The sequence below is a fragment of the Acipenser ruthenus genome, chromosome 29 (genome assembly GCF_902713425.1).
Source record: "Acipenser ruthenus chromosome 29, fAciRut3.2 maternal haplotype, whole genome shotgun sequence".
Taxonomy (NCBI): Eukaryota; Metazoa; Chordata; class Actinopteri; order Acipenseriformes; family Acipenseridae; genus Acipenser; species Acipenser ruthenus.
The window spans coordinates 6,360,001-6,374,246 of NC_081217.1; the positions used below are offsets into that span (position 1 = coordinate 6,360,001).

General features: G+C 38.4%; 1 protein-coding gene across 1 annotated transcript in view; it reads left to right on the forward strand.

The window, feature by feature from the left end:
• LOC117963961 (XK-related protein 7-like) overlaps positions 1-14,246 on the forward strand; it is a 48,698-nt gene that overhangs the window by 30,004 nt on the left and 4,448 nt on the right. Inside the window, exon 2 of the mRNA XM_059004220.1 lies at positions 10,317-10,516. Within this exon, the coding sequence (XP_058860203.1) occupies positions 10,317-10,516 (200 nt within the window). The remainder of the gene's footprint in view (positions 1-10,316; positions 10,517-14,246) is intronic.

Below are 14,246 nucleotides of genomic sequence, written 5' to 3' on the forward strand. Positions count from 1 at the left end.
AATACATATGTTGTATTATGTTCCATTTATTGTTGTTACACTGTGCAGTTATCAGTGAGGTTATGTGCAACAATGCAAGTACTTGTCATGAGTGTGTTTTAACATTATTTGAGTTGCTGTAACATAGGTAGTTTTTGTTATTGTCTTTTGATACCGTACATACAAGCCAACAGTCCCTATATGGTCGGGACAGTTTCCTAGCAAATGTCCCGCATCCCAATGCATAGGAAGAAAGTCCCGATATTTACCCATAGAAAAAATGCATTTATTCTGCACAGTAGTTAGTGAAAATCACACGCTGTGCTCATGCTCTTCATGCGGCAGACACATCTGCAGATCACTAACTTATACAAATGTAAGAACGCTTCACTATGTCTATTTTTACTGTCATGATGGTCGTGTGGTGTTGAGTTTGGGGATACTATTATATGATAACATATATGATCAGCGTCCCGCTGAACAGTTTCCAAATGTTGGCAAGTATGACCGTATCTATAAAAAAAATAACTGCATTTATCCTGCATGATGGCAGATTTGGCAAATGTGTGATTCCTAAAGATTTTTTAGCAGTTGATTTGGTATAATAAATAAGTAGCTTAGTGATTCTCTTAACTGTTTAAATTGTGTGCTACAGATGGATCAAGGCTTGCCATGAGGTTTTGTTGTTTGTCTATTTTATTCCCCCCACTGGAAATTTGACAAATCGCACCCTGGTTATATAAGATCACAGACAGTCCCCTCCTGATAATGAGATTGTGTCATGGATTGACACTGCATGTTGTATCAACGTAATAAGACACTCCAGGGTGTTAAAATAGGGTTGAATATCCGCAACACCTTGAGGTACAGAAAACCTTGAGAAACAGTAGCTGAGCCCCAACCAGAGCAGAGCAATCAAATGCAAAATGAGAAAAGGTGAGAAAATGTTCCCTTAGGTTATATGCATTTTTGTCCTGTTTTCTGCTTTTAAAAACAATAGCACAATTACAATATCCGGTCACCACAACGCACTAACTGTAACTTCACAGTAAGTGTGCACTAATGGAACTGAAATATATTACACAGCACAGTAATTACACCAACAGTCAAGTAGGGAGGCTGTGTGGTCCAGTGGTTAAAGAAAAGAGCTTGTAACCAGGAGGTCCCCGGCTCAGCCACTGACTCACTGTGTGACCCTGAGCAAGTCACTTAACCTCCTGGTGCTCCATCTTTTGGGTGAGACGTTGTTGTAAGTGATTCTGCAGCTGATGCATAGTTCACACTGTAAGTCGCCTTGGATAAAGGCATCTGCTAAATAAACTAATAATAACCATAACACCAAAAATACACTGTATTTGTACATGTGTGTGTTTACAATGTCATTACAGTGCCATGTAACCACAGTTATTACAGTTGATTACCTTGTAAAAATAGCCACTTAATGTAAAGTAATATGAAATCCTATTTAAACCAACAGTCACAAATAACAAGGGACCAGACAGGTGTCAAGATACACCAGGAAATAAAAAATGCACATGTAAAATATTCAGTATGATGCAGTTGAAAAAAACAATCCTTTGATCATCCATTCCACTAAATTACAGTAGCTATGATAATCAGAATCATAGCCAAGGCAATTTTGTGTGCCCATTAAATTAAAGATGAAGACTCACATTTAATGAACTTCAAGCTTTCTGTATGAGATTAGTTTGGGTTGATTAGCTCTCCCTTCCCCACCCCCTACTGATATGTACAGCTCACACACCGTTAATTCAAGCCATTAAGTGGCCAGTTGATAGCTGTTGTATTCAGTGTCAGCTGGATAAAAAGAAGTAAGTTATGTTCCCTCTGCTTTTCTATAGATTTCTATGAAAGAGCCTAGCAGTTAATACCCCAACACTAAAAAGGTTTTGTGCTTAATAGAGGTCTCCATGGAAACAACAAGATCTGCAATAATGGCTAATTCATGTAACTAACTTTGCCTGGCTTCACATTGTGCTTCCGTACTGCGATTATTATCCCCGACTGCAGAGCTGCTGAGTATATGAGGCTTAGTTTGTAGTCTCTCTTTTGGTGTCATTTTTTTCTAATCCATTAGTTGCAGCAATGGCACAGTTCCTTTGAACTGGAAAGCCGTTTTGTCTTTCAATTCAGAATGCGGCATCGTTGAATAAAAACCCAAGTCACACTTCAAAAAATAACTTTTATTGTTGGGGTTTGATATGAATAAGAATGGCGTGTGGGTCATGAATCAACATTCAAGTCACATTGTTATGTGTTTAAGGTACTTTTAAATGGGTTTCAAGCTGGGGCAGAAAGTAAACTGGGCAGCATCAGCTGCTCCTGAAGTTTGCAAGTCACGAAAGCTTTTTCAACTGGTTTTTGCAAGAGACACAAAGAAACATCCCTTTAAAAAAGCTGTCCTTATACTAGGCCTTAAAGTGCAGCGAATATGGTCCATAGTACCTCAAAAGGCTTTTTGTGAAAGCATATTTTTGTGCAACGTGCACATATGAATTGGCTCTGATGAGATTATATATACTTGGTAGTTCAAACCAGGCCTCAGAGTTCCTTCAATCCTTAAAAATTGGCAAGCTTTGAACAAGTTAAGTGCTTCTCAATCTGCTCCCACTGCTCCCCCCTGCAAGTCTACGCGTGAGGGTGCTGGATTGTCAGCTTTGTTGTCCCCAGGCATCTTGAGATAATGAGATGAATGGGGCCTCCTGGCAATCTATTAATCAGTGATTGCCTAATGCTTGCACTTTATCAAGGTAGACTGTTGCGATTATCTCATCATCACCCCCTCCTATGAGCTCTTGATTGTCACTTCCAGCATCTTTATTTTAAATCTGGGAGCTCAAAAAAGAATGCATTGGATTTCAGCGCATACCTAAACATAACTATTGACCCCTTTTAACCTGTACCTGAGATCTTCAGCGACTGGTGGACTCTCCGGGGTCTAATTAAGCCACAGGGGCTTCAATACTTATTGGACACCATGAGGTGAGTAGATATTATAATGGGAAAAGAAAAAAACATGGATAAACTAATCCTGAATAAATTCGCTTTCTAGAATATGTGTGTACTCATTTTAATCAGGGACTAGGCAGATTGGTTGCAGATTGCATGCACAGGAAAATAAAAACGTGTAGTTGTGATGCTGACACTTGTAGCAGTGCTACACAATAATAGCTCATGGAATATGGATGGAATCTTGAGTGGCATGAGAATCCGTTACAGTCGCAGTCAATGGGATGATAGTAATTGCCCATCTGTAGGGTCGTAAAGGTTGAAATTGTCTATACTAATAAAGGATGTCTATTAAAGCTGTCTGAATGTCCTCTCTTTTAGGACTGTGTAAATATACCGTCAGTCACTACATTTCCAAGATCGATGGGAAACTATAAATGGTAGATGCTCACAGCAGCACCCAGACAATTGAGGAATTGATCTATGATCCCATTTGCAGTCACTTGGCAGTATTTTAGAACTTAATCAACCTAATTGTTTGTTTGTTGAAGATAATGTACTATAGGTTGGGTGTCAATCTTATCTTTCTCATAAGTAAAGTCAGAATTGCAGCATCATTAACAAACTCCTGCATGTCTAATATATTTAAAGATCACAAGTCAAACCTGAACATGAAGAGTCCTGGATTTCACCGGGATGAAGAATGTAGCGTTACTGTAAATCTTGACTTTAAATGTTTTACCTTATCTAAAGCTCATCGTGGTTAACTTTTATTACAAGGATACCAACAATTACAGATAATTCAGTTGTTAACTTGATTAATATAAAGCGTGACCAATATTTGGAATAAGAGTGACCCCTCAATTATTCTTGCAGTATAATGGCAGTGCACCAGTTACTTAGTTCATAGAGGCACTGCCAGTATATTAATAGAGCAGGAAAGCTAAGCAGATTCAATTCATGCCATCATCGATTTCTTTCCAGCCTGTCTAACTTACATATCCACTGACTGGAATCAAGGGCTGGTCAATGAAAACCTAGCAGTGTGTGAAATTATTTTCAATCGATTAATTATCAAACAAGAAAAAAACATTGGGTTATTTCTATAGACAGTATAAAATCGGATGAATAAACCTATTATAGGAGTAGTATGTGAACAAAGTTTAGCCAAAGTTTTTATTCTGAGGATTCCCAGTCTAAGCATGGCTGAAACTATAAAAAGACATTCCCCAGAGCAAGCCCGACTGGACTCAAACGATCAATTTAAATGATAATGCATTTGCTTTAAAATATATATATTGCTTTCTGAGACGGAGGGCCGTCGGAGGCATGCACTGCTCAGAGAGGTTAAACCTTTCTACTGAGCCGGTCGCTTCATTCGCCTCTGATCTGTGCACAAGGCTTTGCACTCAACATTAGCCTGAAGTTATTGTGTTAAAGGTAAAGCTCTAGATTTGAATAGGGTTCACATACCTTTATTTTTATTTGGTGTCATTTAGTTTGGTTTGTATTCCAGAACTGAGACTGAATCATCTTATGTCAAATGGTATGTTAATATTCTATAGTCTGCAGGTATGAGTCAAACAACAAGAACACATCTGTTATACTATAAAAGAGTTCAGTAAACCAGTAAGAAATGTGCACTTCTTACAGCATCCATTGCATTACCAAAAAGAAACATGGCCATACATGCTGTTTAGAACATTTACACAATTATAATCTTCATAGCTAGTTAAGATCAGAATAATGGGTACTTTTTTATGGCCAGCCAGCTGAGATAAACACCAGTTCCAAGCCACAATGATTAAAATGTATAATTAAAATTCATTGCATCGGATTTGAAAGATGACAAAGACCTGTATTTAAATACAAAAGCATACGGTGCTGTGCAAGGACCTGGGGAGGCCACTGTGCACAGATTTCCCTTTGATCAACCGCGAGGAGAACAGAGAGCCAGCTATTTATAAACCGCGTTGTGTTCATTTCATTTCTAATGTGCTCATTCGGGAGTGCCGGGTATGTTCAAATAAAAAGAGAAATACGTAATGGGACCCAGGCCTTGTCCTTGTATCCAATGGTCCCTTAAAGAGTCATTCTGATGGCTTTTTTGGGGGACAGGATGGGGGGGGGGGGGGGCGACCAATAATGTCGTGCAAAAGCATGTGAACACCTATGTGGGTATATACAGCAATGTGTTATTAAACATATATTACAATGTGATATTTGTGCTGTTTGATCTTTTATGGGGAGGGGATATACTGAATCACAACCAAGCAGTTGACTAGTAGAGTGATGGAATATTTACTAACACATCACGTCAGCACTAGGGCCAGTAGCTTTGTGTTGGTGTGATGTGGTGTGACAGTACATAGTGGGGAGGATTCCCTTGCGGACTTTTAACTGCCCTGGTCCTGAGGCCATTAGCTGTAAAATCCCTGACCACATGAAGAGTTGCAATGAGAATGACAGCCCTGCTCTCAGGCAGAAGATGGCAAAAACATAGACATCAAAGTGAAAATGTTCCATTTGTCAAGTTCTTTGACATTGTGCTGTATTTCTTTGGAGTTAATGTTACCGGGTAGTTTGTCGTGGCTTTCATTTTTCAGTAAAAAAGCTTCCAGAGATAGATAGACACTTTCATGAATTTTTTGGGATGGGTAGTTAAAATATGTGATAGATGGATTGGTTTGATTATTAGATTAACTGTTCTATACACTCTATAGCTTTCAAAGCCCCAAAGGTCAATTGGAACAATACAAGTCTGATACAGGAAAGACACCCTATACTGAATAGTGACACAAAGCAATGGAAATGCAACTAAGTATCAGTGATATAAAGTGCTATATCAAAGAGAGCCACTGTGCAATTCAATTGCAAGGGTTAATATGACATGTGTATAACATGCACTAACAACTCCTACATCTGGGGAAAATGATTGAATTTCATTATTGGAGCAACAGAACTCATGATCACTCAGAAAGATTGCATTAAAAAATAAAAATTGCATTTTACTACAGAGCATGCAAATAATTATGTTATAACAGCAGGTGGTGTGACTTTGCAGAGTTTTTTAACATTACATCAAGTGGATTGATTGATTTCATGTTTGCGCACTGCAAGTGTCAGCAAATCTGTGTTTCTTTACAGTACACAATGTACAAATAATGGCACAAATGTGCATGGTGACAAATCGTGCATTGCCTTTTTTTTGTGACAAAGAGACAGCTGATCTATATATCCGTCATGGTAAAATGTCAGTCTCTGATGTGCCTCCTTCGGACTGTGTGACTTAAAAAGCTTTGGTTGTGAAGGCAGCAGACACAGCCCTTTACAGCTCGCACCTATGGGGATGGTAAGTGCTAATTACTGCTAAGAATAAATGACAGGGATGTGAATGGCACAGCTATTACTCTGACATAGGCTGTCAGTGCCACACACCCTCATAGGCAGAGATAATCAAAGGACAGAAAGCATATAGCAATCACATGCCACACATCAGCCAGTGATGATTTATACTCCCTTCAGACACAAGAACGGAGTCACCCAGCAAAATATTAACAGCAGATTATTAATTATGGGCCTGTGCCTTGATTACACAGTTTTCTGTCTAGCATAATTTCAGTATGTTAGCATGGAGAGAGCCATATTGGGTCATATGAGTAAGAAACAATGGTACTTGTGTGTTTTCTTATTATAATTTTGGTTTAATTGATAGTCTAGAACAGGGACACAACAAAAACCAAAAGTGATCTTGTATGGTAAACCTGTGCTATTGATGGTTTTGGTGCAATATTAAATATTTTATTTGATATAGGATGTGGATATTTTATGAGGAACTATTTAGGCACCTCATGAGTCAATAAGATGCAACAGAGCTGAACCATGTGACATGTGATAGACGGTGTGGTAGATAAGGCCTAGAGGCAGTGCTGTTAGTTAGCTAGTTAGTAAGCCATAAATTAGGAAGACACACAAGAGTTTGAAAGGGCATGTTAGCATGGGGGCGACTAGTTGTAACGTCTGATTTTCAATCAAGGATCACTATGCCTCTCATGTTGTAGGTACTGCAAATGTACCACAACCAATGATCAGTTTGGGGGAAGACAAAAACCTACACAACACTGAATCCTGGTAGCGAGCTCACTGGCTGTGGCACACCAGAACATTGCTGATGCAGTTAAACAGTTTCTAAGTACTAAGGATGGATGCACTTTCTTTACCAAGATAAAATAGCAAAGTGGACATTCTTTGACCATAGTAACTGTAAAAAATACAAGTTTGATCAAATTCATATATATGTATTTGTTTTGCATGGGTCAGGTCAAGGGTTAGAATAATAAACATTAGTAGGTGGTGATCAAAGTGGTGACAACACCTCATGCACATGCAAAGACTGGATTGTCATGTTGAGTGTGAGCCCAGCCAATGAAGAAACACGAACCAACAGATACAGTTCAAAGCTATCTAGTGTTATATTGGTAGGGAGGCCACATGGGATTGGATATTTCTGTATGCGAGATGTCTTCTGACAGATCTATTTGATTTGGATGATAAACAACACATTTTGTTGAAATACAAATATATAGTAGATTCAATATTCATAGATAGCACCGTGCATATCAAAACATCATTACTGGCATAGCAGGCCCTTTGTGTCTCTGGGAGGTACTGGGAGGTCTTTGTCTTGAATAGGTATTCACAGACACTGGACTGAGACCACCAGAACCCATTAGAGTTGTGAATTTGACATTGATTTATTAAAATATGTTTGTGTTCAGTAGCTGGTACAGTATTCATTGTGATATGTTTTTGATACTTCTATTTCATCATAAATAAGTTATAAACCTTTGAATAACATTTCAGAGGCTGCTGTAAATGTTTTATACACTTATCATAGAATAATAATGTTGAAGTTTTGTTTCCTCTGCTGCTTTTAGCATGAATCACATCAGATTAGAAAGAGGCTGCTATACTATAAGGAAATTCCTGTAAAAAGCAATAACTTGACATGTATCTAGAACAGCCTATGGAATATACCCAGTGGAACTAGGTCAAGCCACTGCAGGATACAGAGGAAGGACTAGTTACCCTTATTCCAGGTTTGAAGCTAGGTCTGAGATGAAAGGGGGGCGCTACCCCCAGCTGGGGAACTGAAGAGAATACAAAACGAAATCCTGAGAGGGGCAACCTTTTTATTATTATTATTATTATTATTATTATTATTATTATTATTATTATTATTATTATTATTATTATTATTAATGAGATAAAAAAAAAAACACCTTAAAACTTTGTTATAAGAGCACATTTAAAATGACAGCCGGGCAGAAAGAGAAAATAAAATCTACAAAGAAAATAAAAATGACAAATCCCCAGTAGAAGTTTAAACACACAGTAATTATTTAGAAGCATTCAACCAGGAAAGATCCTGATTATCTCTGTTTTATTTTCTAGAATACAATGCGTAGGAATGCTGTGGTGCGTGGGGGGCATTTATTTTAAAGACCTGGCAGTATACTTTTGGTGGTTTTCCCTGTGCTTAGCAAAACAACTGCTGCTTTTCAGATATTCAAGCTTCAGCATGTTAAATATTACAAGCTCCAGGCTGTGAGGCTGAATCATTGTTTTCCCAGAGCAGCATGTAAAGAACAGACAGGTGTTCTTACTGCTGTGCTGTAATGTTGCAGAATAGTGTCATCCCTCCACCTGGCTCGCTGTTCTGTGTTTACATTGGCAAGGCTACGATCCATGCAGCATTGCTTTCATTAGCTTTGGCTGAAAAACAGTTCCCTGTACAGTTTTGCCACAAGCACTTGTGAAACCACTTTCATATCTAGTGCCAGCACAGCCACAATGCTGTCATGTTCATGAAGTACAGTATGTAGCAATTCGCTGCCATATACTCAGCAGAGAAATTTGTTTTAGAAAGAAAAGGCCATTTTCTAATTCTGAGATAAAAGGGAGCATATTATGTTGCATTTGTATTTCATTCTGTGCCACCTAGTTTAAAATCATAGAGTTTAGGTATTTGTAGGACAGAAATAGCATTTTTAAATATCTTGATTTGCAAGTCTATAAACTCTAAATCTAATAAAGAGCTTGTCTGCTTTTATTTTGTTTTTTAATATGTTCACCCAACAGATGATAAGTAGTTATCTAGTCTCTTTTAAAAAGAACTGCAGTCATCCTTGGCATAAATAATTATGTATGTATACCACTGGCCATCACTCCAGTTAAAGTCTGTTTTGAAGCTCTGCTCTCGGTTCCTTTGTAATATCAAGCTATGGATGGCTCTTCTCAAGGCCTTTTAATCTTCCTCATTAGTTCCCTAATGTGGCTCATCTCTGCCTACTTATTGTGCTGATTTCAATTATTTGCCACAGTCTGAATTAACTATGGATCTGACAGACATGATGAGAAATAATAGTCCTGGGGTTTTCTGGGGTCTTTCGCTCTGGAATCATTTCCCCTTTGCATGGGACTCAGATTGAAATGAATGTTTATGAAGCAAAAATAGAGGATTGAAATTGAGAGTTTTGGGTTAATGGGTCAAATAGCCCTCATGGCAATTTGGGAAAACTCTAACTTATATGGCGTTGTGTATATACTTTCAGAAGCAGTCTGTCTCAAAGTCACATCAGGAAATGGCTAACAGGTTTGTACATTACTAGAGGAAAAAAAAAGACTTTTGTAAAGTGATTGTTTCTTCATGTTTTAATAAATGTGCAAACAGCCCTGGTTCGTTTTATCTTAGACTCAGGCTGAGACCTGTATTGAATGCCTGTTTAAAGTGACAATTGTTTCGTGCACAAGTATTTCTTGTGCAAATGGGTTTCATTCCTTTATGAATGAGCTTAGCACTTCAGGGTGACAGACTATCCCAAATCAATAGACTTGTTCATCTGCATTTCTAGTAAAAATAATCACTTGTCAGTAAAAATGATTGACCTGATCTGTTTCAGCTTTGTTGCCCATGCACAAAGCAGTGATTGGGCAGATCATATTGCAGCACCAACCACATGCAAATTGTGTAAACCAGTTGTGTCTAAGACCACACAGTAGTAATTTAGCTCCTTTAAATAAAAATACATTAGTGCAATTATGTGTAAACTGTCACCTGCACTTTATTGTATCCCATTATATTATGTTCATTATTCTGATTAGAAACACATAATACATCTATAAAATGTTTAAATCTTCCAGCTCCTTGAACCCTATTCCCTATCAAATGCACTGAATCAGGCGTTGGATCATCATTTTATAATGTGTGTTAATGGTGCAGTAACACTGCTGATGTGTCCTTTGAACTACGATACTGAACATGCATGTAACAGATGGTTCACGGCCCATGTAAACCTCCTCTGCAGGTATCTGCGCTCCCTCTACCTGGGAGTCCAGAGCCGCTGGCGCAGCGAGCACGAGCGGTGTCACTTCCACTGGCGGATGATGTTCGAGAGCGCGGACATCAACATGCTGCGTCTGCTGGAGACCTTCCTCAAGAGCGCCCCCCAGCTGGTCCTGCAGCTCAGCATCATGATCCAGAGGAACCAGGTGGAGCCGCTGCAGGGTAAGGAGGGGGAATCCATTTCTTGTAAATTAGTTGAGGCTTCAGTCAAGCGGATGACAGCTGAATACCAAGATGGTGCCGATAAATTAATTCTAAGAGTGTTATGTTAATAATGCGACAACATTGATATTTGTGCATATGAGATCATCAAGGATGCTAACTTTGCTGCTACCCAAAGTTATAACCTGTTATATCAATGAACGCATGTGTGCATGGCCAGTTTTTAAGCATCTAATTTATATCCACTAAACAACTGAAGTGACGTTACATAGGAGATTGAAGAGAGTAAACAGCCATTTTCCAGGCAACACAGCAGTAAGATGTATATAATTACAAGCCTAAGATGCCTTCCTAATCTTAGATTCCTATTACAAAAATTGGTGAGGAAATAGTAAGTTAGGTTAGCCACTGAGCGTCATTTATAATTTGTGAATACTAACTAGGGTGTTCTAATCTGTCTTTGGCTGTTAGGCATTGATAGGAATTAAGATTTAATTACTGTGTTCAAATTGACAGTGGGAAATAAATAAACACTGATTGAACAATTATTGTTAATGCATTCAAGGCACTATCCTTTCTCCAAACAAACTTTAAACTCCATTTGCATTCACCAGGAGAACACCATTGCTACACGATGTGTGAACCTATTGGGACCCTCATATATGTGTTACATATTTTACAACTATCGTTATTTAATCATGAGCCAACGTAGGGCTGATAACAGGAGCCGAAAAATGAAGAGAGATCTCTAAGAAACATCTTGCACTTTTAAAGAGCGCGATTGAAAATGTGACAGCATGAATCATCAGAAGTGAAAAGACATTAGCAGAAGGTGACAGGGTAAAGGAATACTTATTAACCGGATCCCCAAAATAAGAGTCAAATCATAGCATTGGGGGGAATCCAACTGGTGCTTTATTATTTTCACAGAGAAAAAGCTGGAAGCCTAAACATCCCATTGGATCAGACTGGAGACTTGTATTGACAAAATAAATTAAACATGGGGCTTGATTTAAACATGTCTGTAAGGGAATTCTTATTTTATTTTATAATGGCCCAGATCAGCCCACCCCCACCCATTCAAACAGTATGCTGAAAACCTTGGTATTATGGATTGTCTTTATTACATTCATGTTTGATTTTTGTCTGAATGTTGCAATTGTAATTCCATGTATTGTAATTTTGCCACCAGCGACCAAATATGGTTAGTGCAAGGAGTAGGGAAGGGGAGTTAATGTACGAAACCGAGCCCTGTGTGGTAAAAGAAGGTAATGCACTGAAGGCAAATATTCAGCCTCTGTAACTGTCTGTTGTATATTTGATTTAAAACACTTCAAAGCCATGCATAAACTTCAATAAAGAACAAAAGTAAATTTCATCTACAAAATGTATTTATGAAACATGCCAGCTGTAGTCCCCTCGGAATTTAAAATGATCTCCTAAATTGAAACCAGGCTGTCGTTCTTTATTAAGAAAGACAGGGCCGCTGACATGCTGGCCATTTGTATGTATCGGGAGATGCAATGGTTCAAAATCATGGTGCACCCAACAATAATAATCCAGCCTTATTGATGTAAAACATTTTATCTTAAAGCATCAGGTTTTATTCCCTTTTTTCCATTTTTCATGTCTTTGACATGAGAACAAAACCGACAGCGCCACAAGCAAAGTTATGAAGAAACACCAGACATACCGGAGAAACCGTAAAAAATAAACTAATCTAAGTCGTTTTTTTGATTTCATTTGCTATTTGGGCTTTTGTAGTTGTTGTAGCTTACTGGAAAAATGCATGGAGCAAAAGCTTAGAAAATGCTGCTGTTTTTAATCACATCATTATATATCTTTACTTCTGTCATGCTCCCTCTTTATTGAAAACAGTGAATTAGTAAAGGACCCTTATACAGTAAAATATTGGGCTTGTACAATTTACTGCCTACATGGGTTTAACAGTGAATTAACCAAATCTGTGAATGATTGGATTGTATATAGAGAGAGCAATGTAGCTTGAATACTTAGGATTACCATCTTCCAGTCATCTCATGGATTCTTTCTTTACGCTGCACCTCCCATTTACTGTACTTAAGAAAGTACCCAAAATCTATTTTGCCACGGCTTTTTCCTTGCCCTGTTTCCTTTCATTTATTTGTTTGAATTGGATAACTCTGTGTGTATATTTATGGCGACCCTTTGACACAGCAGACACATCCGTTCATTTTCAGAGAGTAGAGAAACACACACACACACTTCATTTAAAAACCCTACCATTGAAGATGAAATGGAGGTAGTTGTACAGTCTTGAAACAGCTCAGATTGTGTAACAAGATGGAGGCTGACCACTAACTGGCAACCCGGCACGCCTCAAGCGAGTGGCTGAACCACAATGCAAAAGAGGCAGGCTCATCTGCTTTCATAGTTTTAGAGCGTTTAACCTCATCTCAACTCCACGACAGGGGATAGAATCTGTAACAGCAATGCATCACACAGTACTGCCTGTTACATCCTTCCCCTCTTAACCTAATCCGGGTCATGGCACCAATGTAACAGGGCGAAGGCTGAGCATGAACTGGCGACCCCACACACCTCAAGCAAACATCTTAACCCACAATGCACAAGGCACAATGCTCGTCCGCATTCGTCATTTTAGATCTTTTAACCTCACACTGCAGTGGCCGTTACAATTGCTCATTTTTTTATTTGCTTGTGTGAGACCTGCTTCTTACAATGTTCGATTCAATTAAGATTATCAGGCATTCTGTTAAAATGGCTTGAACACCCTTCTTCAGTAGTTGTAGCCAAGGAGTTTGACGTGTTGACTAATTCTTTCAGCCGAGCAGGGCTGCAGCTAATTAAGATCTTGGCTTTCATCCAAATGGAAGGAGAAAGGAACTATATAAAATATTTATGACAGCTTTGAAATCAGTAAAACACAGAGCAGTCTGACCAGAATGAGTCAATTTTAGCACGCAGAAGTTTAGTGTGTGTGTGTGTTTTTACAGTGAATTTGATATGTTGTTTTTTTTTTTTGGTACAATGTATTCTACCTGAAAATCAACATGCATTGCATCTGTGCAGTTTGTTCTTGAAAAGCATCCTTAAATGAAGCCCATGTAGTATGTCTAATAATAATCATGCTCACACAAATGCCAAGTTAGGCAATTAATTTACATTGTCACTTTCTGTGTCCGTGTGCTTTCAACACCTTTCTCGCAATTTTCAAGTGACTAATGGGATTTCAGTCCTTTTAATGTTGTAATAGACAGCCAAAGTTAGCTAATTATCATACTAAAACCAAGCCGATGACACTAATAGTGATCTAGCTGCTAATGATGCCACAGCTTACCTTGTGAACTTTTTAGAATTAATTTCCCGCGTGTGTGAATATTGTTGGCGAAGGATACAGATGTTAAGCATGAAAGAGTCTTGAATATTTCAGTGTTATTGAGCCTGCTGGTCACTGTAACACCACATGGGGCTGCCATTAACACAGTATGGAGCTTGACCTGAGCACAGCCCACAATCTGCTAAAGGTCTGATCGTAATGGAGTTTCACCTGGGAATAATGTGCTTTAAAGCAGAACAGCTGACAAAAGGGCCATAAGTTCAGTGTATTTAGTACTTCCGTGCTACTATTTAGTACTATTTATCATGTCTAGAATGGGTTCACCATTTCCCTTAAATCTACTAATTGATTAAGAACAAATGTTTGCATGTTTCGTCTTCATTCCTGAGT